Below are 27906 nucleotides of genomic sequence, written 5' to 3' on the forward strand. Positions count from 1 at the left end.
GATAGGAAACCTTGGATTATTTATCTTTCACCATCCTAAAATATCAAATTCTTGACTACCCTCTTCAGGTGCCTCAGAAAGATACCTCTGAAGATCACTCTTGCCTTCCCCACCTTCTTTTTCTGACCTATGCCTCCTGAATTTATCTAGCATAACCATCATCATCTTCATTGTTGGTTCGTCATCATCCACCATATAGTCCATACTAGTGATAGGGCCAAAAGAACTAGAGCTAACTTCGGCAGTTCTACCACTAGGTCCACTGCATTGGAATTGTCTACCCCCATTTTTATACTCATCATACATTGAGAAAATAACATCCTTCACCTTTTTACTCAAAATTGAAGATGTAGGAGGAAACAGTTGAGAAAGACCCCAGTCCACATATTCTAACTTGTATCGAGGATCAAGAAGGGTGGCAACAAACATCATCATATTCAATTTTTCTAGATTCCCCCAATAATCATCATATTAATGTTTCATTTTGAATGCCATTTCACTTAATTCAAAATCATCATTTTGGCACCAATTTTCCAAAAAAAGCATTATTCATGCAAATTTCATGGAAAAAAGTATTAGAAGTCACATAATTAGAACCCAAAACACGCAAAGTGAAGTGATAGAAACATCCTAAGAATTGCACCATCTTCCTCACATTATCCCAATCATCTTCCATTGGCTTTCCTTTTCCACCATCTTTTGAAAGATCAAGGGTAAAATCTCGATCTTTTTCATCATATCTATCAAAAACTTTTTGAAATTTTTTAGCAATGTACAACATCATATATGTGGAATTCCATCTAGTAAACACATCCAAACACAAATGTTTTTTACAATTAACCTTTTCCTCATCTGCACACTCTCTTTAAATTTAGCAATTATACCAGGTGATTGCCTAATATATTTTACTGCTTAATTAATTTGAAGTACAGAATCTCCCACAAGTTTGAATCCATCTTGCACAATTAAATTAATGATATGTGCAACCCACCTCATGTGCATGAACTCACTATTGAGCACACTACCCTTCCAATTGTTCACCCTCCTCTTTAAGTAACTAATGTTTGTACCATTAGAACTTGCATTATCTGTAGTAATAGTAAAAACTTTATCTATTCCCCAATCCAACAAAGCTTTCTCAATAGCAAAACCTAACACTTCCCCTCGATGATGAAGAACTAGACCAAAACTTAAAATTCTTTTGTGTAACCTCCATTCAATGTCAACAAAATGCACAGTTAGACACGTGTAACTAACATTCTATAAAGATGTCCAAGTGTCTGTTGTAAGGCAAACTCGTTGACAATTATGTTTCAAAATTTTTTTCAATTTCTTTTTCTCTTCTCTATATAAAAGAAGACAATCCTTTGCCATTGTCACTCGCAATGGAACCTTAAATCTAGGTTCCATGAGCCTACAAAAATATTTAAAACCATGTCCCTCCATAAATCTGAATGGTAGTTCATCCACTATCACCATATATGCTAAAGCTTTTCTAAGAATATCAGCATCATACTTTTGGCATGTTAACTGTTTTTCTTCCATTTTTGTTTCTGGTTTGAAGTTGATTTGGGATTGATTACGATCATGAGGTCTCTTATAGGGATACTTAGCACATAAGTTCAAGTGATTCCACAAAACTCATGTTTCATTCATTCTTGAATCATCACAGAACACTTTAGGATAATATTTACACTGAGCTTTAACCTCTGTAGTGTTATCAACACATAATCTAGTAAAATGATCTCATACATCTGATCTTGATTTAAACTTCTTCATCTCACCCAATTCTGTTCCTAAAGTAGCAACATTATTTACTGATTTTGTATTCATGCTTAGACTTGGACTTGGGCATGAGCTCAGACAAGGAGTTGTATTAAGACTTGCATTGTCCTCAAATTCAGACATCTATAAAAATCATGCACAAGTGCAAATTCATTAGATGAGGCATGTTTAAGCTAACCCAAAAAAATATGTGCAATTTAATTAATTGACTAATTGATTGAAACATAGAAAAATATAAATTATAAAGCCTTTCGTTTAGATTATGGTACTTAAAAATAATTAATACCAATGATTTGCTTCAAAAGAGAGGACCCAATAAAGCTCTATCTTCGAATATTTGTGGCCTTTGCTTGGGGAGTGGAGAAACTTGTGCACATTTGTTTCTTCATTATCCTTACAGGTTGGCTATTTGGAATAAATTGTTTGGTATATTTGGTGAGAGTTATGTGTGTCCATCCACATTGAAGACATTTTGCTCCATCATGTTTAGTGGTTTTGGTAGAGTAAAGGATAGGAAAGCTTTATGGCGATGCTCTATTATGGCTATAATTTGGTGTGTTTCTATGGAAAGGAATGCTAGAATTTTCTAATGAGTGGCTATGTCTACTAACTTGCTTTGGAGTAGAGTGACTTATCTTTCATTCTTGTGGGTGTTAGCAAATAGTTTTAATTTTTTCGCCACATATCTTTGGAAGACATGCAGTGGGACTGGTTTACTCTCTTGCATTGATTTTGGTTTTTGGGCCTAGAATGGGAAATTTGTAATTAGAAGTAAAGCAAGGATTTTATTCTTCCTGTTTTCCTTCTTGTTTTATTCTTCATGTGCATTCTGCCCTCTCTACTAAATTTTCTTTGTTTATAATATATACATATATTCATGATACATCTTCACTGGTAGGAATTGTTGGTTTGAGTGGGCAGCATGAACTTCTGTCTAGTGAGCCGAGAGCAGGGGAAGGGCTGTTTTGTACACTGATAGTTTTCCAGTGGGGTTACTATGGAGGATGGATGCCAGAGAAAAATTCAGGGATGCAGGAACTGCAGATGGAGTTTATTGAAGTGCCTAATCGGCACAGAGATCAAGCCGGTACAAGTTCTAGTGGTGATAAGGTGGGGACAGGAGTGACTAAATCTTGAGTATCGGGGGAACCAGCGATACCACAGGTACTCATCGAGGCAGAAAAGCAAAGGAAAAAGGAAATCCTCAGCTGAGACACAATTAAGTACAGATACAAGGGTAGTTAAATTTTTTAGAAGGCATTGTGATTGTAGTTTTTAAGTTGAGGTTACTTTGAATGGGTAGAAGGTAGATCTGGTTAAAAAATAAATAAAAATTCATGCCGATAATCCTATTGAGAAGAATAAATTTTGGGGGGGTGGGGGGTAGGGGGTGTATCTTATGAGTTGGATGAGCTAGATAGTGATTTTGATTATGATGGAGACTTACAGATGAGGTTCATGAGCAACTGGGGTTTGGATCAGGCTCTTCTGATTCATTGTAGGAGTTCTCCTATAACTCTATACTTCTAATGGATGCTTTAGATGGGTTTATTCTTTGGGATATGATGGAATAGGCGAGGAAAGAGACAAGAATGAGGAGACTCGGGTTGGTATTGTGCCTGTCCTAGGGTCTAGCATTCAATGTTGCTAGATAAAATGGGTTTGTGGTTAGCTGATCTTGAGAGGAAGTCAGTCCACTTGGATGCTGGTAAAAGTAACACTAAGAAGGAACAACACGAATTGACCTATTTAGAGTGCTCTATTAACTATGACGGAAAGGGTTTGAAAAAGGCCTTTCGTAGGTAGCTTTGTTTTTGGTTTGTTTGGAGAGTGGGCTATTCTTTTATAGATTGTTTTTTTTTTTTTAAATGGAGGGTGGGCAATTCTGTTATAGATTGAAATTTTTATTTTTTACTTTTTTATCTTTTGGTTTTGTTATCTTTTTTTTTTTTGGTAAAATATTTCACAAAAAAGAAAATTTTGTTGGAGAGGAGGTAGATATGTCTCATCTTCAGTCTGTTGATGATACTAAGCTGTTTCTCAAGGTCAATTTTGTGAAATTCTGAAATACAATTCTTGTGCTGAAAAATTTACGAAAATATTTCAGGAAAGATCAACTTGTCTAAAGAGTGGAGTGGCAGGTGTAAATGTGGATGATAGAGATTTAGTGGGGTCAAGGCCCTGGCCGGCTGTGCTACTTTGGAATGGCCGCTCTCATACCTTTTCTCTTTGTGGGATCCTGTGCTTGAGTAGGAGGTTGGAGGGGTGTAAAAAGACGTACTTATCTGTAAGAGGTCATACCACCCTCATTAGTGTTTCCCTGTTAAGTCCCTAGGTCCTCTCACTTTTTAGTGCCCAAGTGGTTCTAGGATCCTTGAGAAGATGATACGTGCTTTTCTCTAGTCAAGTTTTGGGGAGAATAAGAGAGATCGTCTTGTTGATTGGGAGGTGGTTAGTAGACCGAAATGGGAAGGAGGGCGGGGCTTGGTAATGTGGTTTCCTAGAACATTTCTCTTGGAAAATAGTTGTGGAGGTTCCCCTTAGAGGTTAACTCTTTATGACACAAGGTGATTAAAAGTACATACTGGGTTCATCAGAATGGGTGGGATTCTAGAAGAAGGGCAACATTTCGCATACAATCCCATGAAAGTTTGTATTTTCTTCCCCCTCATCTGATTGAAAGTTGGTATGGCAACATGGTTTGTTTTGGGAGGATGTTTGGTTGGGCGAGGATTCTTTGAAGCTGATGGTGCCTTGACCGTTTAGACTTTCTTCCCTGTAATATGCTCCTATCAGCACTTTTTTCTTTCTAAGGGGAGCTCTTACTTGGGACTTCCATTTTTTCAGGAATCCGAATGAAAGAGATGCCATTGAGCTTTCCATCTTACTTATCTCTTTGAATCAGTTTGTTCCAATTAATAACAGAGATGAGAGGGTTGACGAGGGTGATTCATCAAGCCTCTTTTTCCCTGAATCTTTCTTCTTTCACCTCCTCAAATCGACTTCTCACCTGGTTTTTTCCCCTGGTCACATCATTGGAAGGCTAAGATTCCTTTCGAAACTCAATATGGATGATGACTCTTGATGGGATTAACATGCCCGATTTGTTAAATATTAGAAGGCCCTTTAAAGCCCTCAACCATGACATCTGTGATGTGTTGTCAGTCCTATGGAATGAATGCTCACCTCTTCCTTCATTGTAAGGAGGCATTCCACAGATTGCCCCCTTTTCTTGTTTTGGTGAAGCTTGGATGTCTCAGGCAGTAGGTGATTTCCTGTTGGCGAGATATCAGCAAGAGTACGAAGGGAGAGGTTCATAGGGGCAACACGGTTTTCACTATTTTTTGGACCTTGTGGATTGAGAAGGATGCAAGAATTTTCTAGAATCGCACTCTCTCTCCTTTTTTGTTGTGGGATAGAGCAGTGTATTTGGCCTCTTTCTGAGCCCATTCCTTTGGTGTTTTTCTTGAGTGTGCCACTGCCTGACCTGGTTAGGGATTGAGGAAGACAACACTATTGTTATTTTCTGATTGTTTTCTTTTGATCTTCCTAGGACATCTTGTTCTCCTCCAATTGTACCCTTTTGGATGGTTAAAAAAAAAAAAGTCAAAATCAATACAATAAAGTCAAGACTTAGCCAAACAGAAATTAAAAATTCCCCAAGGTATAGTCTAAAATGCAAAATTGCTGAACAGAAAATGCATTATACAGCAAGACTAATGCATTTGAGCAAATGGCACACCTTTACACTTTTTAAGTTGAGGTTTACGCAAGTTAGTTTGGTTTGTAAACTACTAGCCAGCCACATTTATTCCGATATTAATATGTACGTTAAAGGATGAAGGAATGTTCTAATATTCACTCAACTCTTGAACTTGGGGCTTTCTAAAACAACTAAGAGTTAACACAATTTAAATTTTGTAATGTTGTGATTTTCTCTGTGATTTGCTTGAACAGAGTTGTTTGTAACTGCAAGTTTGTATCTCAGAATGACCAATGAGTAGTTTCATGTTTTTTTTTTTTTCAAAATTCATTTGTAATTTTTCTAATTTTTGTTACTTATATTCTTTGATATAAAGAGAAGTGAAATAAAACTGCCAACTGGCTTTTGCCTCGCCTTATTTGGGTTAAAATGCCTTGCCCACACCTTCACCTTTCAAATCATTGCTCCATATCAGTCCATGCTTTGTTTTTCCCCTAACATGAGTGCTTTCCCAGACACCCATATTGTTATCCTCAAACTCTAGATTACAGAGTGGACAAGTGTGGTGAATCTGTCAAAATGCCATGTACACTTCTCCACTTAGCCCCTGAGTCACTATGCTGTACCTACTGAATTTCCTTGATGCCATACTCCATACTATTGTATACGTTTTGTTTTTCTGCTATATATTAAGCTGTTGGACAATTACTGGATGAAAACTTTTGTTTCTGAGCTAGGTAAGAGCTGCGGACTTGATTGAGGACCAATCACCCTTATCATCAACTTCCTCCAAAAATGAATCATCAAGAGTGGACCAAGCAGATATTGGTCACGCACTGAGGTCTCAAGAAGGGATGAATCAAGTAGAGCATGACGGAGAGGGTCAAGGCATTTTATATTGTGAACTGGATGCAGAGAAAAGTTTGGAGGGGGTGGAAAATACAGTAGACCATCTTGCATAACTGCTATTGAAAGAGCTAAAAGATGCAGTATTGAGATCTGTTTCTTTTTGTCTTCTCAAATTCTTGCTCCTGTGGCCCCTGGTTGCACGGGCTTTAGAGTCATCATTTTTGTTGCTTAAATGTGCTATGGAACAAAGTAAATTTTGCTACAAGATTTACCTACTCTCATCCTCTTAACAGGTGAACAGTTCTCAGTATTGATACAAGATTTTATTTCCTCTTAGACCACACCATGTACATTATTGAATAGTATATAACAAAAATTCATTCTTTTCCATTTTCTGGATTTCTGAAGTCTGTTTCTGAAGGAGTTTTTCTAAAATTACTACTGGAATGCTGGAGTATGAAACCAGCCGTCTTTTATACAGTTTTTTTTTAAAAGAAACAAAACAGAAAATAATGGTTTAAAGCTTTCCTCGTGTAATCGAGGAAGATAGCAGCTAGCGTGATCACTCAACAGCATGATTTTGGGAACATTCTTGTGGTAAGTGGTCAGTGAGAGCCAGCTTTGAACAGCTCTCTGACCATGGGAGAATTGGGGTAAGTTTTGTTAGTGTTTCGGAACATGAATTTCGAGTTGTAAACTTGAATTTAAGTGAATTTAAAATAATCTCTACAATTTTATATTACATTTGTATAAGTTTTCAAAAATCCTAATCTAAAATTGAAATTCATGTTTGTTAAAATCTCAAGTATCTTTGTGAATAATGAATAAATTAGGAAAGTGGGTAAATGTAGAAGATTTTGTATTATTCTGTAGGGAGATTATTTCCTTATTTAGAATAGGTTGTACTATATAATGTAAGATTGGGATGTACAGAAAGCACAGAATTCAAGAAATACAGAAATTATATTTTGCTTTCATGGTATAAGAGCTAGGGTTTCTAAACCTTAGCTTATAATGGTCGACAACACCATCAATAGCAGAGGTTCAAGCTCCTTTGAAAATCTCGATGGCGACTTTGAAGCCACATCCATCGTGGGTTTGAATGGGTTAGAAAACTCAGCCTTTCCACTCTCAGTGGAGAAATTGAACGAATTTTCATGAGTGGGCTCAATCCATCAAACTTGTGATCGAAGGCAAAGGGATTTTAGGTTATCTTACTGGCAAGAGGAAGAAGCTCGTCTCAACTGATGTTGCAGCCCTGCAAAAATGGAAGTTCAAAAATTCCATGGTAACCACATGGCTTGTAAATTTGATGAAGCCTTCAATCGGAAAAATCTACCTATTCTTACCAACGGCGAAGAACGTATGGGACGCCGTTTGCAAGACGTCCTCCGATGTTGAGAGTTACTCTCAAATCTTCGAGATAAAGACTCGATTGTGGCGGATGAGGTAAGGTGAGAGAGACGTCACCGAGTACTTCATGGAGATGACACAACTCTGGTAGGAGCTCGACCAGAGCATCGAGGAGGAGTGGGAATGCTCTAGCGACAGCACCCACTACAAGAAACGACTCAAGAATGAAAGGGTCTTCGAGTTCTTGGCCGGCCTCAATCGTGAACTAGATGATGTGTGAGGATGGATACTTGGCCAACGACCCCTTCCATTGACCCCAAGAGGTATTTGCGGAGGTGAGGAATGAGGAGAGCATAAGAAAGGTGATGCTGAAGACACCTATGGGCCATATCAGGTAGGAAATATCAGCCCTAAATCTAAAACCAAATGGGCTGGAAGTTTTGGCCCTAATTTCAAAAGGCCCAACTCAAAAGGCCCTACGGGATTTGGGCAAAAATCACATAAGGAGAAATTATGGTGCGAGCATTGTCACAAGCAACGCCATTCAAAAGATATCTGTTGGGAAATTCATGGAAAGCCTGCAGATTGAAAGCCGTGACAAAATCAAAAAAATCATGGATATCAGGCAACTACTGATAATTTAGCTGAGAAGTCACAAGGCAAAAAAAATAACAATACCACTCCTAGTAGCGTATTCAGTCCAGAGCAGATGGATCAGCTATATAAAATGTTTTCCTCAATTCAAACGTCGGGTCAGTCTTCCACTAGTTCTCTGGCTCACCAAGGTAATTATTTGTCAACCTTAAATACTATATCCTGTTACAAATCACCATGGATAATTGACTCAGGTGCATCTGATCATATGACCGGTTCTTATCAATTGTTTTCATTCTATTCACCATATATTGGAAATTTGAGAGTCAAAATTGCAGATGGTTCTCTATCACCAGTTGCCGGTAAAGGAAGTATTCACATATCTGATTCTGTAACTTTAAAATCTGTCCTACATGTTCCCAAGTTATGTTGTAACTTGTTATCCATAAGCCAGTTAACAAAAGACTCCAATTGCTCTGCTAAATTTGATTCATTTCATTGTATTTTTCAGGACCTATCATCGGGGAAGACGATTGGCACTGCTAAGGCGTATGAAAAACTACTACTTTGAGGAGGCAAGCGTGAGTGAACGATATAATACTACAATTTGTGATTCTGCATCTATTTCTAGAAATAGTGAACTTTTGTTATGGCATTCTAAAATGGGTCACCCAAATTTTCAATATTTAAAACGTTTATTTCCGTCCATTTGTTCAAATAAAATGTCTTTTGAGTTTCAATGTGAAGTGTGTGAGCTTGCAAAACATCGACGTGCTTCTTTCCTACCATCCATATACAAACCATCCCACCCATTTACTATGATTCACAGTGATTTGTGGGGACACTGAAGATCCCTCAATCACACCCATACGAAATAGTTTGTTACTTTTATTGATGACCATACTCGTTTCTATTGGGTTTTCTTGTTGAAAGATAAAACTGAAATCTGTTCCATTTTTGTCAATTTTTATTCAATGATTCAAACATAATTCCAAACTCACATTCAAATTTTACATACTGATAATGGTACGGAGTATTTTAATGATATTCTGGGGACTTATCTTTAAGAAAATGGGATTATTCATCGGAGTTCTTGTGTGAATACCTCTCAACAAAATGGGGTTGTTGAACGAAAAAACTGACATATACTGAAGTAGCTTGAGCATTGATGTTCACTACAAACATGAAAAACTATTTTTGGGGTGATGCCATCTTAACAGCTACCCATTTCATTAATCGAATGTCGAGTCAGGTACTTACCTTTGCCACTCCTCTCCAGAAATTCCAAAAACATTTTCCTACCTCTCGAATCACCTCTAGTCTTCCATTGAAAATCTTTGGCTATACTGCCTTTGTTTATGTTCATACTCACCATCGAGATAAGCTGGATCTTCGTGTTGTTAAATGTGTCTTCATTGGTTATTCCCCTACCCTGAAAGGCTACAAATGCTATAGCCCTATCTCAAAAAGGATGTTTGTTAGCTTTTATGTCACATTCTTTGAAATCACTCCTTATTTCCCAAAGACCTCTCTTTAGGAGGAGAAATGGAGTGAAGATCGGTTCTTTAACTTCTTTACTACTGAATATGTGCCATCTATTGAGCCTCCCATTGCTTCATTCCCTAACCCATCTATTGAACCTTCCATTGCATTACTTCTTGACCTGTCAAATGCAAAAGAACACTTAACCTCGGGGGGAGATGCAGGAAAGCAAAACAACACAGACATACTTGTTTACTCAAGAAAGCCAAACACAAAGAATAGGGAGAATCTCATACTTGAGGCACCAAGAGCGTTGGAACTAGTGATGGCTCCGAACAACCATGAGTCCATGCCCAATCCTGATTTGGTAATAGATAGTCATGAGCTCTCTTCTGATAATCCTATACCCGATGACATCAATTTACCTATTGCAATTAGAAAACAAACTAGGTCATGTACTTAAGATCCCTAGTCTAAATACATGTCTTATAAAAGCTTGTCTGCAGGATATCATGTTTTTGTCTTTAACCTTGACAGGATAAGAATTCCAAAGAATATTCAGGAAGCTCTGAAAATACCTAAATGGAGGGAGGTGATCTTGGAGGAAATGTGAGCTCTAGAAAAAAATGGAACTTGGGATGTAATAAATTTTCCGAGAGGAAAGAAGCTAGTTGGTTGTAAATGGGTCGTCACAGTGAAATATAAATATGTTTGGACAGTTGAATGATATAAAGCTAGACTTGTTGCAAAAGGATTTACACAGACTTATGGCATTGACTATACATAGACATTTGTACCAGTGGCAAACTTGAATACAGTTCGGGTCCTCTTGTCCTTGGCAGCCAACTTAGATTGATCACTACAATAACTTGACATTAAGAATGCATTTCTAAATGGCGAGTTAGAAGAAGTCTACATGACTATACCACTAGGCTTCAGTAAGAAAGGTGAAGAAAGCAGAGTGTGTAAACTCAAGAAGTTCTTGTATGGACTCAAACAATCTCCTAGAGCATGGTTCGATAGATTTGCAAAAGTAATAAAGAACCAAGGATATCGACAAGGGCAATCAGATCATACCCTGTTCTTCCAACAGTCTGAAAGGGGTAAGAGAACAATTCTAATAGTGTATGTTGACGATATAATCCTAATTGGGGATGATACATTAGAGATGGAAAGATTGAAGAAAGTTCTAGCTACTAATATATAGCTTGAAAGCCTCCTCGTTGTTTTGAAAAACAAAGTTCTAATTTCTCTTACTCCTTTATTTTGAAAGTCATTTTGAAGAAATTATTTTTGGGTTATTCAAGTAAGGCTTAAGCATGTATTTAAGCTCATACATATATTGCTAGAAAGCTTTATTGAATTTTATTTTATAAAGGTCAATCATTTTAAATGAAAACCCTAACTTCTTCCATTCATTTATTTGGAAATATTTTTGTTGGAGGATATCTATGGGTTATTCAAGAGCTTTGAACATATATTCAATTAATATATATTAGCTCGAAAAGCTTCTTGAGAAAATGCTTGAGCATGTATTTTCACTCAGATACTTTGCTTGGAAAGCCTTATTGAATTTAAATTTTAAAGGTCATTTTAGAAAAGAAAAAGTCATTTTCCATAATCATTTTCCATACTCTCATGTTTTACTTGAAAAATAATTTTTGAGAGAAAAGCATTACTCTACTGAGCTTAATGTTTAAATCATATGGGAGTGCATTTAAACCTTCATAGAAGCATTGTAATTGTACAAAAAATTTATTTTTCAAAACAGACCCTTCCTAGTTCGGGTTGTGAACTGTGGCCAAGTGAGGGTACATCACTTGGAGAGGTTTGGCTTCACCCGATTAAGTGAGCTAGGGAGGCTCCACCCTATAAGGAGTGTGAAATGGTTTGGCTCCGCTCGGTTAAGTTAGTTAGGGGGACACCACCCTGTAAGGATTGTGTAACGGCCTGGCTTCACCCAGTTAAGGGAGCTAGGGAGGCTCCACCCTATAAGGAATATAAACAGTTTTTGCTCCACCCAGTTAAGTGAGTAGGGTTAGTGAAATTCTTGGGGGGTTTGCCCAAGACGAGGACGTAAGCAGGATTGGCTGAACCTCATTAAAAAACTTATGTCGTTCTCTCTCTCTCTCTCTCTCTCTCTCTCTCTCTCTCTCTCTCTCTCTTTTGTTTATATTTTCGTACTTTAAATTCTGCACGTGTATGTTTGCATTCATTGTTATAATTATTACTTGTTTCAATTTTAATTGGGATATGATTGTTGGTGAATCTGCGTAATTTAGTTTAGCCAAAAAGATTTTAAACCCCAATTCATCCCCCCTCTTGGGATCGCACCATAACTCTCAATTGATATCGAATTTCGGTTTCAATAAGTTTAACCAAATTTGCATAAAGATTGCAATGAATCTTGTTTGGTGTATCTCTATTTTTAGGGTCAATCCTTTGCAGATCCTCCACTACTTTTATTGTGTAGATTTTACCATTTGAAAATTAAAAATAAGTTTTGTAAAATCAATTTGATTGGAGATTTTGGAAAGTGTTTTTCAAAAGAAATTCTCTCCCAATGAAAATGTTTTGAAAAATGCGTAGTGTTGACTTTGGTGCAATCCCAAGAGGGGGGTGAATTGGAGATTTAAAAATTTTTCCTAGGTTTATCTAAGCCAGTAGCAATAATGCACAACCTAGGGGCAATCTAAATATGTATGAAGTTGCAGATATGATAAATCAATCTATTTTCAACACATGCAACACAATTTCAGTATCTCTCAATCAAATACAATTACGTGTTAACCAGATATGCAATATATTCAGCAAAGAGATTGAATCAAGCAAGAAGCAGACTATAAAGCAAGTAAAGTAAAAATAACACCGAATATGTTATCGGGGTTCGGCAAACGTGTCTCATCCCCTCCTCAGCTCGCAAGTCCAAGAATTACACTACGACTCACTTAACGGGTGGAGTGACACTAGTTTCAATCAGATCAAATTACTAGGGCTGACCTCAACCTTTACACACTCTCCTTACAAGGCGGAGAATTCCCACCTCAGGCCACATCTGGATTACAATCATATAAGCTTTTTCTTACAAGTAAAGGTGCTTTTAACACAAGAAGATTTGTACAATGATATGACCCAAATATGTGCACTCACATATGATATGGATTTAATGCTCAAGTGAGATCCAATATGTGAACTCTCTAAAATGTGCAAGTGAATGTATATAAAAGAGTACAACCTTTGATACAAGATGTTATATTCAACGAACAAATAATCAAAGAAAGTTTAACACAATCCAAATCAAATATCTCAAAGATGTTCTAACTGTAAAGCACAATAGATATTCTAGATCGAGACTTGCAAAAACAATATCAAAGATTATATGCAAGCTTTCAAGTCTTGCAATTGGAATGTCAAGACTAACAAGCCAAAAAACAAGATCTTCCCAATCAAATATTTATATATGAAATATTGTGGGAAAGATCAAACAAGCAAGAACTCTCAAAAATAGATTTACAAAACGTATGAGTATGTGAGAGTATTTTCAAAAAGAGTTGTTAGAATTGGTGTATTCCCAAGAAGGGGGGTGAATTGGAAATTTAAACTTTTCTCATAGATTAAGTTAGAAGTCAATATGATTTGATAACCTAAGGTCTTTTTACACAATTCCAAATGTGCCGATCAATAAAATATACAGAATTTAAATCATGCACATCATTCATACCATAACATATATGTGCGGTAAATATAAAGTGCGAAAATGTAAACAGACACACGATATGTTATCGGGGTTCGGCCAACTGTGCCTACGTCCCCGCCTCTAGCTCACAAACCTGAGGATTCCACTAATAGCTCACTTAAGGGTGGAGCAACACCGATTACAACCAGGTCAATTAGCATAGGACTGACCTCAACCTTAACCAAGTCAATTAGCGGGGTTGACCTCAATCTACACGCCTTAACAAGATGGCACACCTAACTTTCCTAACCGGGTCTAAGCCAATCTGAGACTATTCTAGGGCTAGTCTCCCTCTTCAGGCCCGTGCCTGGAAATACAACAGATGTGTATTACAATCAAATTGGTACAGTGATTATACTTTCATGTAAAGCAGATGTGTACCCAGTTACATTCAATCACATACACCACCAATGATATAATATGTAAGCTCAGAGTGGTCCAATATTTCAACTCTCAGATATATATATATACTATCAGTGTAATAAGTGCGTGAGAGTATTAATCAAACAATATTTGTATCACACGATATTCAGGCAAGATGTTCACACAAAGATACTAGCCAAACAATATATATGTATATTTCAATGAGCGGATTTTCTCAATCGTATGATGCTCTAGTAATGTATATGTTTGGTTTGTAAAAAGATATTCAATCTTTGTATTCAGCAAAGAATATGTGAGTTAATGAATATTGCAACAAAGATTTTATCACATGAACAAATATCTCTTTAAATATTTTTCAAGATAAAGGTACAATAGATATTTGAAAAAGTTTGACAGGTTTTTGCAATCAAAAAACAAATACAAATTTCTCAAAATATTGCAATGAATATACAATACTCAGAAGTTTTATAAAGTTTTCTTAGGAGAGACTTATTAACAAAGTCCCCTAAGATCACTTAGGTTTAGCTCCCGTAAAAATCAAATCAATTTAATCAAAATGGGAAAGCAAACCTTTCTAATCAAGCATTCAATCAACTTACAGAGATTTTGAGCAATAAGAGAAGGTAAGTATAAGTGGTTAGGGCTTCGATATGAGTATTATAAGATTTAGAAATTTCAAAGAATTTCTCCTAATCAAAGTGGTTAATCTCTCTCTAATTTTCTCAAATAATCTCATATATATAGACATGGGAAGAGATATGAAAGTTAGCGACCTATGGGGTATTATTAGGGAAGTTTAATGACATTTCAAATATTTTAACCCTATTTAAAAAATGTTTAACTGCAGTAAAAATTAGGGCAACCCAAGAGGTCTGGTCAACTAGAATAGTTTTGGTCGACCAGAGTTCATATGGTTTGATCGACCATGAGGTTTTTGAACTGAGGGCTTGGTCAATCGGAAGCGGGCAATTTCTCATTTCTCCGAGGTTCGGTCGACCAGGCCATTTTGAACTGGTTGGTTCGGTCGGCCAGATCGTTGGGATTTTTCCCGAGGACCCTCGGTCGACCAGGTAGTTGGTGTACAAATTTGGCTCGGTCGACCAGATGGTCAATTTGTTGACCTAGGGGGTTTCAATCAACCGGGACTTTTTGAACTACATTGGTTCGGTCGACCAGGGCCTTGGTCAACTGTTGACCTAAGGCTGTTTCGATTGACCAGGGCAAAATGAAGTGCCTTGGCCGGTCGACTGAAAGTGCACAATGTGTGCATTTCGGTCCAGTCCTAAAACATACAAACCCTATTCAAGTGCCTAACAATCATAGGTGCAAATGGTGTGCGTCTTAAGGTCACTTGGGGTCCAATTTTGAAGACATCAAAAAAGTCCGGTGTCGGTCGACCGAAGGGTAAACCCTAAGGTACTTTTAGTTCGTATATGGTTTGAGCTTACATAATAAACCATGCATGTGTTGTGTGTGCTTATTACAAGCCAAATGTCCTAATTACTATTACAGACCAATTTCATCACTAAATATATATTACAACTGAAAAACATGAACTGGTCTTCAAGCCTTAAGCTTTCACGTGTCATCAAAGTATCTGCTAATATAGACCTGCACATGAACTAGATATTCATTAAATACATGAATATTTGTCATTATCAAAACCGGGCGTGACCTATAAGGTCAACATTCTCCCCCTTTTTGATGATGACAAATATGACCAGCAAAAATATAGGGTTAAGCCTAAGAAGGCTCCCCCTCACAATATGCATCCAATGTATTTTTAAACAAAAGTCCTACCCATTATTTTTTCCCCTTTCCATCTCCCCCTTTTGGTAACAGCAAAAAAAGGGTCATTTGAATTAAAATCCTAGGCAATGGATGATTAGTACATTTATACAAGAATAATTTTGGAAAGAGTTTTTGAAAATTTCGGAAGAGTGCCATTTGTAAATCGAACTTTCCAAAAGAAAACTTGTATAAGTGTAACCTATTTGATTTGAAATTTCCTAACAATTTATCTACAACTACTCAAACAATTCAGTATGGTCCAATCAAGCAAATAAAAATCCAAGACGATCATGAATTGGACAAGTTGTGCATCACATATGATAATCAATATAAGTATGTAATAGAATTATGAATTGTGCACACAATCAATCAATCACCTTTCACAAAGTCTTAAAGTAGGAGGGTTAGTAAATCATTAGTATCAGTTGCTAAGACTTGGAAAGTTCCCATGAGAGAGCTCCCCCTAAATGTATGCAAGTTATGAAGCAATTACTTTAAATGTATATATATATATATATATATATATATATGCACAATCAACTCCAAGGAATGTAACACTTCAATGCAAATGAATCAATTGTGACATATTGAGATTTTACACACACAAAAGTAATGTTTTAATTATTTGGGAAAATGTCTACAGAAAAATTCGGCAGCATACCGGCTGTAAACAGGACATTTCCCAAAATTTTACTTGCACAAAAATGATTCTCAAACAAGCAATATCACAAAAGTAAGGCATGCGAGAACCTATCATCTACCAGCAGGCAAATCTCAACAACTGCATCCGCCATGCAGTAGGCATTCTATACTATTCATACATTTTAATAGAATAATCATTTAACCACAAGAACATGCAAGTCAAGGTACTGCTGATATATATCATAATCAAATAGGGTGGTATATCATAGTATCTGCATGAGAATACAAATAAAATTAAAAGATGTTTTTATTTAGTACAGACCAGATGATATAAAAAAAAATAGAATGAATCAAAGCTACGCAATCTGATTTGCAGACAACTCCGGAGTCTAGAACTCCCCTCCATCATCTCCTCCATCACCGCCATCACCGACATCAAAATCGAAGTCCATAGTCATCATGTCCCTCTCATCTTGCATCTCTTGAATGCGGTCGTTCAGCTCGCTGAAGCTGACGGTCATGGACCTCTCTAAGTCTGTAAAGCGACTGGCAGTAGAGATGGAGAACTGTTGGAACTCCTCACGAAGTGTAGTGGATGACGATGTCAAGTCCCGCAAGTCTGACTGGACTGATCCTCGAAACTGTGCGAACAAGTCAGACAAACTGGTGATCGCAGCCATAAGATCCATATTTGACGGCTGCGGGGGTTGTGGTGGCACCTGTGGGGCCTCTTCCTACGCTGTTGCTCCCCTAGAAGGCTCCCAGATGTTCCCAACAAGCTCGTACCCCATCAATCTCAAGGTCACGCCAGAGAAGATATCGGCAGGTCGTCTCCTCTTCAGTGAAGCCACATTTGAGCGCATGACTCCAATATTCCTAAACAACTTGTTCAGGATGCCCCCATACGACATCATGATTCGGTGGCCAATCGTCTTGGCCATCATCCACCTGATTATTAGGCTGGGCAGATCCAATCTCTTCCAGGCGAACAGACACCACATGATAAAACAGTCCAAAAATGACACGTGCACTCTAGACCCTGCCTTGGGCAGGACATTATACATGATCAAGTGGTGCACAACCTTAGCCTCTAATGTGAACTGTATGTAATGTGGAGGATGGTTTTGGCTAGCAGTGTCAGGGTCAGACAGGGTCAGGTTTGCGAATGTGGCGACTGTGAATTCTTGTTTTAAGATCTAGGAATTTACCACATCGGGGCACTCGAAGTCTCCACGGTCAATATCAAGGACATCTGAGATATACTGGGCATCAAAACGCATATCTGTCCTCAATACACGGGAGAAGTACCCATTTTCATCGTTACCCAAATTGGCGTAAAACGTCCTAACATAGGTTGGGTAATGACCCCCAAGCTGGTAGGAAATAAACGTTTTCCACCCTTGATACTCGAACATATCCAATACATTGCTAAAGTATTGATTCATGAAGTCTAGATCGAGGATCTTACCTAATATTGCCTCCTTGGGACGGAAACTCTGAGATCGACTTTGCACCTCTCTAAAAGAAAATACTCATTCTCAGCGTTTGTAATGTCATGGGCTTCAATGTGTGCCATGGCGGTAAGGATGTGAGGCTTGGATGCTTGGAAATACAAGGAGGGTTGAAAAATCTCTCAAGAATTTCGCACAAGTGAGCTGCAAATGAAGAAAAACCATATATATATATATATCGCAGCTCAGTCAACTAGATGTAGATACAGTCGACTGATGCTTGAACTTCCCCACGCACCGACACTGTTTGGTCGACTGAGGAGAAAATGAACTAAGATGGTCGGTCGACCGAGAGGGAGTACAGTAACCATGTTCGGTCGACTAGGGGGCAACCGAAAAGTTCGGTTGACCGTTGGAAATACGTTCACTGAGGTACGATCGACTGTAAGGTCAAGGTCAACTGGTCGGTTGCAAAGGATCCTTATACTGTATGCTCGATCGGAACGAGCGATAGTGAAGTTCTCAATTTTTCCTGAATGTTGATCCACAGTTTCTAAGGTCCAGAATTTGCTTATTGCCAACATAAATAGACTCGTAGGATCATTGGAAGCGATATTGGGTCTTAAATGAGGGCGTATCAAGAATTGATAATCTTATTGATAGTTTGGACCGAGCACTAAGGAGGATTGAGGCTTTCTTAAGCTTGCTCTGCGACTGGAGACCCGTATCCTGCGGAGATGATTTACCGAGCCAAAGGATACAAACTAAGGACTGGTGAAACCTTACCGCTAATGATCATGGGTTCTAAAGGATTTCCTATAGCTGAGGATACACAAAATTAGGGATTTGTTATTTGGTTCAAAAAGGGAGTACTTTGATTTTATCAATGAAATGTGAATCCCTTAGTGGTTGCCTCTAATCTTAATTGAAAGTGATGGCTTTTAATAAGCATGCAATAAATATGAAATTTTAATGAGCAGACCGTTGAGATTTTTCCCGAGGACTCTCGGTCGACCAGTTAGTTGGTGTACAAATTTGGTTCGATCAACCATATGGTCAATTTGTTAACCTAGGGGGTTTCGGTCAACTGGGGCTTTTTGTGATCATACATTGGTTACGGATCGCCAAGGCCTTGGTCAAACTGTTGACTCCGGCTGTTCCGGTTCGACCAAGGCCAAATGAACCGCCCTCCTGACCCGGCGACGAAAGTGCACAATGTGTGCATTTCGGTCTAGTTCTGCAAACATACAAAATTTATTCAAGGTCTAACAATTAATAGGTACCAAATGATGTGGTCCTAGGTCACTGGGGTCCAATTTTGAAGACACTGAAAAGGCCAGGTCGGTCGACCGAGGGGTAAACCCCTAAGGTCACTTTAGTTCATATTGGTTTGAGCTACATAAAAACCTATGCAATGTGTGTGTGTTTATTACAAACCATCAGTCCTCTACTGATTACAGACCAATCGCTCCACCACTGAAATATATATCAACTGAAAAACATGAACTCCGTCTTCAAAGCCTTAAGCTTTCCACGTGCTATCAATGTATCTCTAATCTAGCTTGTACATGAACTAGATAATCATTAAAGATTATGAATATTACATTATCAAAATCCCTGGGGCGGACTCATATAAGTTCAACAGAGTGATTGTGAAAATACACAACCAACTTCTATTTCAACCAAAGTGTTGTCCCAAGTAGTATCAAACGAACCAGAGTACTTGCAAATATGTGCTTGGAATGAAGACTATGTAGCAAAAAAGGGTAAAAGTTGTTAGAGGAAATTGTTGCTAATTTAAATTACTTAATGCGTCAAAGTGAGAGGAATATATAGGGTGCCTTAGTTTTTTAACCGTTGGGGACCTGTTGGGAATATTAAAAAATGTTTAATTGTAATTTAACCTAATTTACCCCTAATTACTGTAGTTAAAATTAAGGCAACCCGAGATATTCGGTCGCTCTGTCCATAGGGCCGATCGCCTGAATAGACACAGATAGGAAAGTTGAGTTTTGAACTTCAGGTTCTCGGGGAAAGGTTCGGGTGGCTGAGGCAAGGCAATTTTCCAAACTGCTCGAGGTTTGGTCGCCTCGTGGTCAGTTCGGTCTGCCGAACTTCACACTTCAATCGCCCGAAACTATTTTGAACTTAGAGTTCGGGCGCCCGGGAAAGGTGAAAATTGACACCTCTTAAGTTCGGTCGACCATGAACAGTGCGTTCATTTTGGGCCGGATTGCCGAGCCTAACGTCAACATTTTTGACTCTCACAGACTATTCGGTCCCCACTGAGGGTTTCAACGCACAATGGTTTTGGTCGCCCAAAAGCCTTCAAGCTGAAGAAATAGGTCCTTTAAAGTCAACCTGATAACATAGTCCATGGACTTGTAAGGTTTAGGGGAGTTCGGCCAATTGAGGTAGGGATCTAAGCCGGGCGGTATGTCTCTTAAAGCAGTTAGTCTATTATTCATGTAATGCAGTTGCTCCACAGACCATATTATATACAGAACAAGTAAAATCTAATCGGAAAACATTTAACACCGTAACATAGAGGTCTTCAGCTTCTGTTGGCTTTTCCAAATGCCATATATGAATATGATCTCAAGGTCATATGACTTCCTGAGTTCCTATCATCGGCCATGTTAAGAATTAATCTCCGTCAAGAGCTCATGTTGCATGGTGAGAAACATGGTTTAGTTCATAATCAAAAGGGGATCAGAATATAGAGTAAACACTAGTTCCAAAAAATGAATGAAAAGTACTGACCCATCGGTTTTTAAATGCATATCAAGTTTCATGTAATGCATTTTTATCTGTACCTTAGACTAATGTTTTAAAGATCTGCACTTTCTAGTGCTAAGGCCCCGATTTGGGAACCACAAGAACGTATGAAAGACCAGAGAGCGGAGACACCACCCCCACTCCAAGGGACGTCGAGCCTTAAGAGTAAGAAGGAGTAACATGTACAAGGTCTATCGAACCTCCTTATCTGCGACTCGAGAACCAACACTTATCGACCTCATATTGATATATCTAGGTTCGAATTTTTATTGTTTAATTGATAATAATCGTCAAGTACACTTCCTATCGCAAGTTCATTTCAAGAATTTTTTCATAGATTTTAGTGATCCGTCTTTAAAAAGGGGTTTATTCCTTTAATGCTTAGAAGCGCTAAAGTCAAAATCTTGTATACTCTATTGTAAACGAAGAAACTCTAGCACAAAGAACAGTAATATATAATTCAAGGATTAATATCCAATCCACTCCGCTAACTACATATATCTAAGAATGACTTGCTAAATATGAAAATATTGGCTATGGCAGTTTAACAGTCTCCCCCTCATAATGGAAACATGAGTATTTAGCGTGAACGATTTTTACGCTATCTATTGCTAGTTATAAATTATCCTTAGATATCAGCTATTTTTGTTCAATCACCCTAAGTTTGGGCTTTTTAGGGAATTAGTCATTCTGCCACTATATTTCAGATAACCCCTCAAACTCCTTATGGAACCTAAATCGAATTAATCACTTTAAATTATTTGATATTATATTCCAAACAGCAAATGTGTCTTCTTCGCCACAAACTCAAATTCTTTGGGCTTGAGAATTAATTTGTGCCCTCACTTAATGAAAATAGTTTCGTTTATTTCAATTGAAGGGATATATTTTTTAAGAAATATTGTTTAAATTTTTTCACATCATCTAAAATATAAAAAGCAGTGGTACCATCAATTGAAAATATACACTCCTGGGCTATAGTTGAATGCAAAATAGGGTAGAAAAGGGGCTAAAAATTCAAAAATTGTAAAGCCCAGTCGACCGGACACTAATGTATAGTCGACCGGCCCCTGCTGAGCATAGTTTTATGGTAGAGCCCAGTCGACCGGTACACTAGGACCAGTCAACCGGTCCTCTCTATTTGCCCAGATAACCTATCCGATTTACCCCCAACCAATTGGACCATCAGCAGGGTGCATTCTGTTTACACCACAGTCGACTGAACCTTATGTCTTAGTTGACCGACATGTGTAGAATGGTCTGATAAGCTTGAAAATTTAAAGTCAAAGTTAATTTATTGAAAATTTAAAATGTTTGGCTAAGAGTTAAATGTTTTGGCTGCATAACTAAGGGAGAGCAGCATTATCTAAAACTCATCTAATAAGCGCCTAATTGTATTGTGCTTGAGTTAGAAATATTATATTGTTTTATGTATTGGATGCCTTGTGAGTGTTGAACACAAACTATCCTTTCTTCGCTTAAAGTTACATCAATTGATGGATAGTTAATTATGATGTAACGACCTCAAAAATATATAAATATGATTAGGGTAAAAAAAATTTAATAAAAAATTATTATTATTAAATTAAATTATTAATTAATTAATCAATTAATAATAAATAAATAATATGATATAATATAATAATAATATAATATAATAATATTATATATATATATAGATAGGATTGATGACTCAATCCTTATTTGAAATTAATTTCAGATGAGGATACTTCCCCCCTCTTCCTATGTCTCTCTCTCTCTCTCTTCTTTTATTATTTAATTATTTAATTAATTATATATATATATTTCATTTCTTAATCCTTAAGAAATCCTAAAAATTACAAAAATACCTTTCCTCAATTCCCTATAAATAGGAGAGCCTCAGTTCATTTTTTTCAGAAATTTCCAAGATGGAGTTGAATGATAAGTGAGGAAAAAGTGTTAATGGGGAATGGAAAATTTTTAAATACTTAAAATTCTCACTCTTCCACTCTTTCCCAATTCACTTTAAAAATTCGTTTCCAACTGGGTTAGAAGAATAGATCAGAGTAAGGGGGCCGGATTATGTTAGTCAATTTTTTTTTAATACATATATAACAGGTTTAAATTATCGTACAGAGGTTGGATTACATTCGGTTTAATTTAACCTGATTTAAATTATCGTACGGGGATTGGATTATATCCCTTTTAATTTAAATAAACCTGATTTAAATTATAGGTACAAGTTACTACATATGATCATTACACTGAATGCTACTATCCATAAATTATGAAATGTTTAAGTTCTTTGATGGATAGTTAGTTATGATCATTGCTCTAAACTCTAAATATCCATTCTTCCTTAATGTCATATTATCTGATGAATGGATAATTTTTGCATGAACTGAATTGCATGCTTGGTTGTACTGAATGCTTACTTAATATATGATTTTTCGAAAATATCCTTCAATCAATATATATATATATATATATATATATATATATATATATATATAGTTATGCACTTCTAAGGATATCTAACCAAATAGTTTAGAAATATTCAAAACATCAAGTCTTTAACTAAGAACACACTTGAATGTTACTCTTTGATCAATGGCCTAATAAAAACTTTCTCAAGTATTGAACTTGTCAAAAACAATCTTTATATGAATGTGAAAACTCAATATCAAATTTCTCTAAAGATATTCAAAAACAGATGTTGATATAAGAATCTCTTGATTAAACTAAATGGATTAACCAAACCTCAATACCAAGTTGAATGCACAATGATTACTAGATTGTCTTTTGTAAATCGAGGTAGCCTCAACTCAGATTCGACATAAGAACTTTAAAATCCCAATCTAAAATTTCAGTAGTATGTTCCAATTGAGCTAAACATGCAAATCTCCTCAAGCAAATGCCAAAGGTTTGTTCTTGTGTATTCTCGTTGATCTTTCTGTTTGCACTAGGGTTTGGATGATGTATATATAGTGATCTTGCCTTTAGAATAGATCTCAACCATTGGATCAAAAATATCTCGCGAGTTCTCTTAATAAAAATTGAATTTTTAAGTTTTCCCGCAAGTTCAAACGACTGAGGTCAAGGGCCCAGATGACTGAAGTTCTTTTTAAGATTCGAAAAAAATAACCTGGGCACAGGGTTAGATGACCGAAGTGTTGGGTTCATATGACTAAAGTGTGAGTTCAGTCTTCTGAGGTCCTTCTGCCAGGTTCTGAGTTTCACCGGAAATTCTTCAAATGACTGAACTTAATCTTTGGTCTTCTAAAGAAATTATTCAGACGACTGAGGTTAACTTCGATCTTCTGAAGTTGCCACTTTAGACGACTGATCGTTGGCTTCAATCTTCTGAAATTCCCAATTCTTGGATTTTTTTTTTTAATTTGAAAAATCTGTTTTACTTTCTTTCTTGGCTCTTTTATAAAAATACTTTCCGGGGTTTTGATATTATTTCTAAGTCCATGAATGTCCCCTAATGATGTTCATGAAATGCATGAGTCATAAAGTCATTCTAAGGTATGATTTGAGTCTCAAATTAAATCATATGAAAATGTAAGTACATGAGTTCTAATAACCCATTCCTAGGACGTTCTTGAACTTTGCCGCTTGCATCTTGATTCTCGTATTCTTTGAGTTTCATGAAATGTGCCAAGATATGTAAACTTTAATTTTCATGGCTTCCATTTCTTGTTATCCTTTTGTGCATGCTTAATATAATTCCTGTTCACTATCTCAATTACACAGATCAAATACCAAGTGATTTGTCATTATTAAAATAGGATTGGACTCGTAGAGTCAACACCAACAATTGGTATCAGAGCTCGGTTGCAATAAGCTTAACCACTATTTGCATAAAGATTGCAATGGCTCATTTTCGGTGTTTCCTTGTTTGAGGGTCAAACCATTTGTAAATCCTCCACTGTTTTCACTATAGAGATTTTACCTTATGTTTATTGAAAATGTTCTTGTAAAATCAAATGATTAGAGGATTTGGAAAGTGTTTGTCAAAGTTTATCATATCCCACTAAAAAAATGATTTTTAAATTCATAGTTTCTCAAACATGAAAATGATTTGAAAGTGCATGACTTGAATTTAATGCATGTCATTTGAGTGTCAGGCATATACTTTTATTTTGCCTTAACTACTAATATTCTTGCAAAGCTTATGTTTTATAGTAGTCCTAAGGGTTTTGGGAAACATAAGAATTTTGAAAAAACCGAGAGAGAAAAGTACGCCACTCAGAGTTTAAATGATTAAGAAGGAGTAAAACTTAAAGGTATATCTATTCTCCTTCTAATATATTGAACAATTCATATTATGATTCACATGATATATCTAATGTTTGATTTGTTTGTTGTTGTGAATCATATGATATTTTTATTAATTTCATGTCATGATTGGTATGATATATCTTGTATTAAATCTTTGTATGAATCATGATAAATCTTTTATGATAATAGCATGATGTCTTATGAGGTACATCTCAAAGGAATTTTTATATACTCATAAGTTTTTAGGAAATAATATAAAAAGGGATTATAATACTTTGAATGCTTAAATAGTGTTTGTGCTTAAAATTCTATATTTTAATATACACTATTATCATACATAAGTCTTAGTGATAATATCCAATCTAAGCTTAATATATATACATATGATTATGATTGGTTAATATATGATAATACTGGCTATAACATGCTTATATAAAACCATCAACTCTTAAATTAAACCTCATAAACATGTTTAAATAAATCCCCTTCAAGTAGACAATGGATTTTAATTTGTGAAACAATGCTATATATATATATATATATATATATATATATATGCTTATATATAAATATCTTCAAATATAGCATATTTTTGTCTATCACACTAAATTGTGTTATAGGAAATTAAATTTATACTGCATATCATATTTTCATAAACCCAGCACAAAAGGCCAAGCTTAAAATCAATGAAAATCTTTGGGCACTTGGCTAAGAGAGTGAAGAATTTATAAAAGAAAAAGGCGTAAGCAGAGTACACAACTCAGGGGGAGCATGTCATATTCATAGCTCTTTTATTTAAATGCTCTCATAAATTTTATTTTGCTTACATGCCCACATAAAAACAACAATGTAGTGTACTATCCACAAACTACTAATTGTTTTAAATTCTTTTGATGGATAGTTAATTTTTTATCACTGCACTGAACTCTAGATATCCATTTCTACGTAATAACATATAATCTGATAAATGGATAATTTTTCCTCTTAAACTACTATGAGCTGAATGCCTATGTCCATTCTTGTTTAAATGATTATCTTTTCTGATGAATGGATAGTTTTTAAAAAAACAATAATAATAAATGCATATATCTATCCTTCACTTTAAGTTCAACTATATTTAATGGATAGCTTATTTGTACTGAATGTCACTATCCATTACTTGCCTAATGATTATATCTTCGTATGGATAGTCTATATTTTATTTGATATATTGATTATACTACTGAATGCATGTCTGTATTGAATGTCTCCTACATGACTGATGCAGTGATGTGAATTACATACTAGTAGTGGATATAGGTTCTTACATGCTTAAACTGAATAGCATCTACATGATGCAGATTATTGTAAACTACTTGCTTGAATCTATCAGATTTTAGTGCATAAAATTTTGGGAAATGTCCTATTTACAGATAGCATGCTGCTGAAATTTTGGTCAACTTTCCCAAGTTAATTAAAGATTGTAAAACGTGACTAAGATGATAATAAGTTAATGCACGCAAAAATTTTTTAAAGGATGAGTGAATTATAAAAGAATACTAACTTTTCATCCTTAGTAGAAGATGCATGCATATGAACATGTAGGGAAGACTGCACTAGTCACATGATAAATGTTTTAATAGATAACTAGTGTAGTTGCATTAAAAAGAATGCTTATACTGTCTCGTAGATTTAGTGAAATTAATTTTTGATTAGTATAAGCAATACATTTCCCTTCCTAGGATGCACAATAACCAAATAGTTTTGTACATTTAAAATCCAAACCGCTATATATTTTGAAGACATGTACACATTTTCTTTGTGTATTAAGATGAACTAAGTTCACGGACACCATTCGGTCCTAACCTTGGGATATGAACTTTATGAAGGACCTAAATGGTCAATCATCATGTTATTATATTTAAGTCCATGTAACTATGAGCAATTGCATAACTTAGGGGGAGCTTGTCATTTTGCACACACTCATTGTATTTTGAGTTGTGTCATCCTTTTTGAATCTCTGTTGCATTACTTTTGAGTATAGCTTTAACTAGCTATCATGCCTTAAAATTGAAATGCAATTTGTCATGCATATGTGCTGAATGACTATCATTTGCTACATGCTGAAATTCTTTGAAAGGATGAACATATGAGGAATTCACTTAAATGAACATCATCCTTGGGCTTAACTCAAGTAAGCATGCATGCAAAATCTTTTTGCAAAAATATTATTAAGAACAAAAACCCTAAGTTCTCCGGTTCGTCTTTAAAAAATATTTCTAGGAGAGTATTTTATTAAGGTTTAAAATCTTTGATGCATTTTATCATATATATTTTTTGTCAAAGATTGGAATATTTGTTTTGCACCCTTTCTCTACTAAGCATAACTCATATAATATTATAGTGTATGTATTTGAGCTTTAATTTGTATATCTCTGCTTGTATTTTAGAAGCATGTTTTATGTACAAAAATGGTTCTTTCTTATACCGATTGGGTTCAGCCCGTTAATTGAACTGGGGAGTCGCAACCTCGTAAATGAGACCGATTCGGTTCAGCTCGAAAATTGAACTAGGGAGTCTCCGCCTCGTAAGGGAGACAAGTTGGGTTCAGCCTTGTAATTGAGTTGGGGTTTACCTTGCCCCATAAGGAAAGGTTGTAACGGCTTCTGCTCCGCCCGTTTGAGTGAGTAGGGATAGTGTAATCCTTGGGGGATATGCCCAAGGCAGGGATGTAGGCTGGTTTGGTCGAATCTCGATAACAAATCTTGTGTCACTCCGTCTCTCTCTCTCATTTAAATTTCCATACTTCAATTTTTGCATGTGTATGCTTTCATTTACAGTTATAATTATTTGCATGCACACATTTGAGTTAAATAAGATATGTCGCACGTGTATGTTTGAATGCATAGTTTCATCATTTTTCATACACACTATTATATTTAGTGGGATATGAACTGTGGTGAATCAGTGAAATTGTTTAAATTAGTTGAAATATTTTAAAACCCAATTCATCCCCCCCCCCCCTCCTCTTAGGATCACATCAAATTCCAACACAAGCTATTCAATGTTGACACTGAAGATCCAAATAGAATTTAGTCAACTAAAGCACC

General features: G+C 36.2%; 1 protein-coding gene across 5 annotated transcripts in view; it reads left to right on the forward strand.

Moving 5' to 3' along the window:
- The window catches only part of LOC131163969 (K(+) efflux antiporter 3, chloroplastic), a 110423-nt gene extending 101396 nt beyond the window's left edge, over positions 1-9027 (forward strand). For 4 of the 5 annotated variants that reach the window (XM_058120834.1, XM_058120835.1, XM_058120836.1 and 1 more), the window contains one exon: positions 6226-6727. In XM_058120834.1, coding sequence (XP_057976817.1) covers positions 6226-6450 — 225 coding nt within the window. In that variant the 3' untranslated portion in view covers positions 6451-6727. Of the gene's footprint in view, positions 1-6225; positions 6728-8795 lie in introns of those variants that run through there. The other variant, XM_058120837.1, reaches the window with a different exon arrangement.
- The last annotated feature ends 18879 nt before the right edge of the window (positions 9028-27906 follow it).

This window comes from Malania oleifera, chromosome 9 (genome assembly GCF_029873635.1).
Source record: "Malania oleifera isolate guangnan ecotype guangnan chromosome 9, ASM2987363v1, whole genome shotgun sequence".
Taxonomy (NCBI): Eukaryota; Viridiplantae; Streptophyta; class Magnoliopsida; order Santalales; family Ximeniaceae; genus Malania; species Malania oleifera.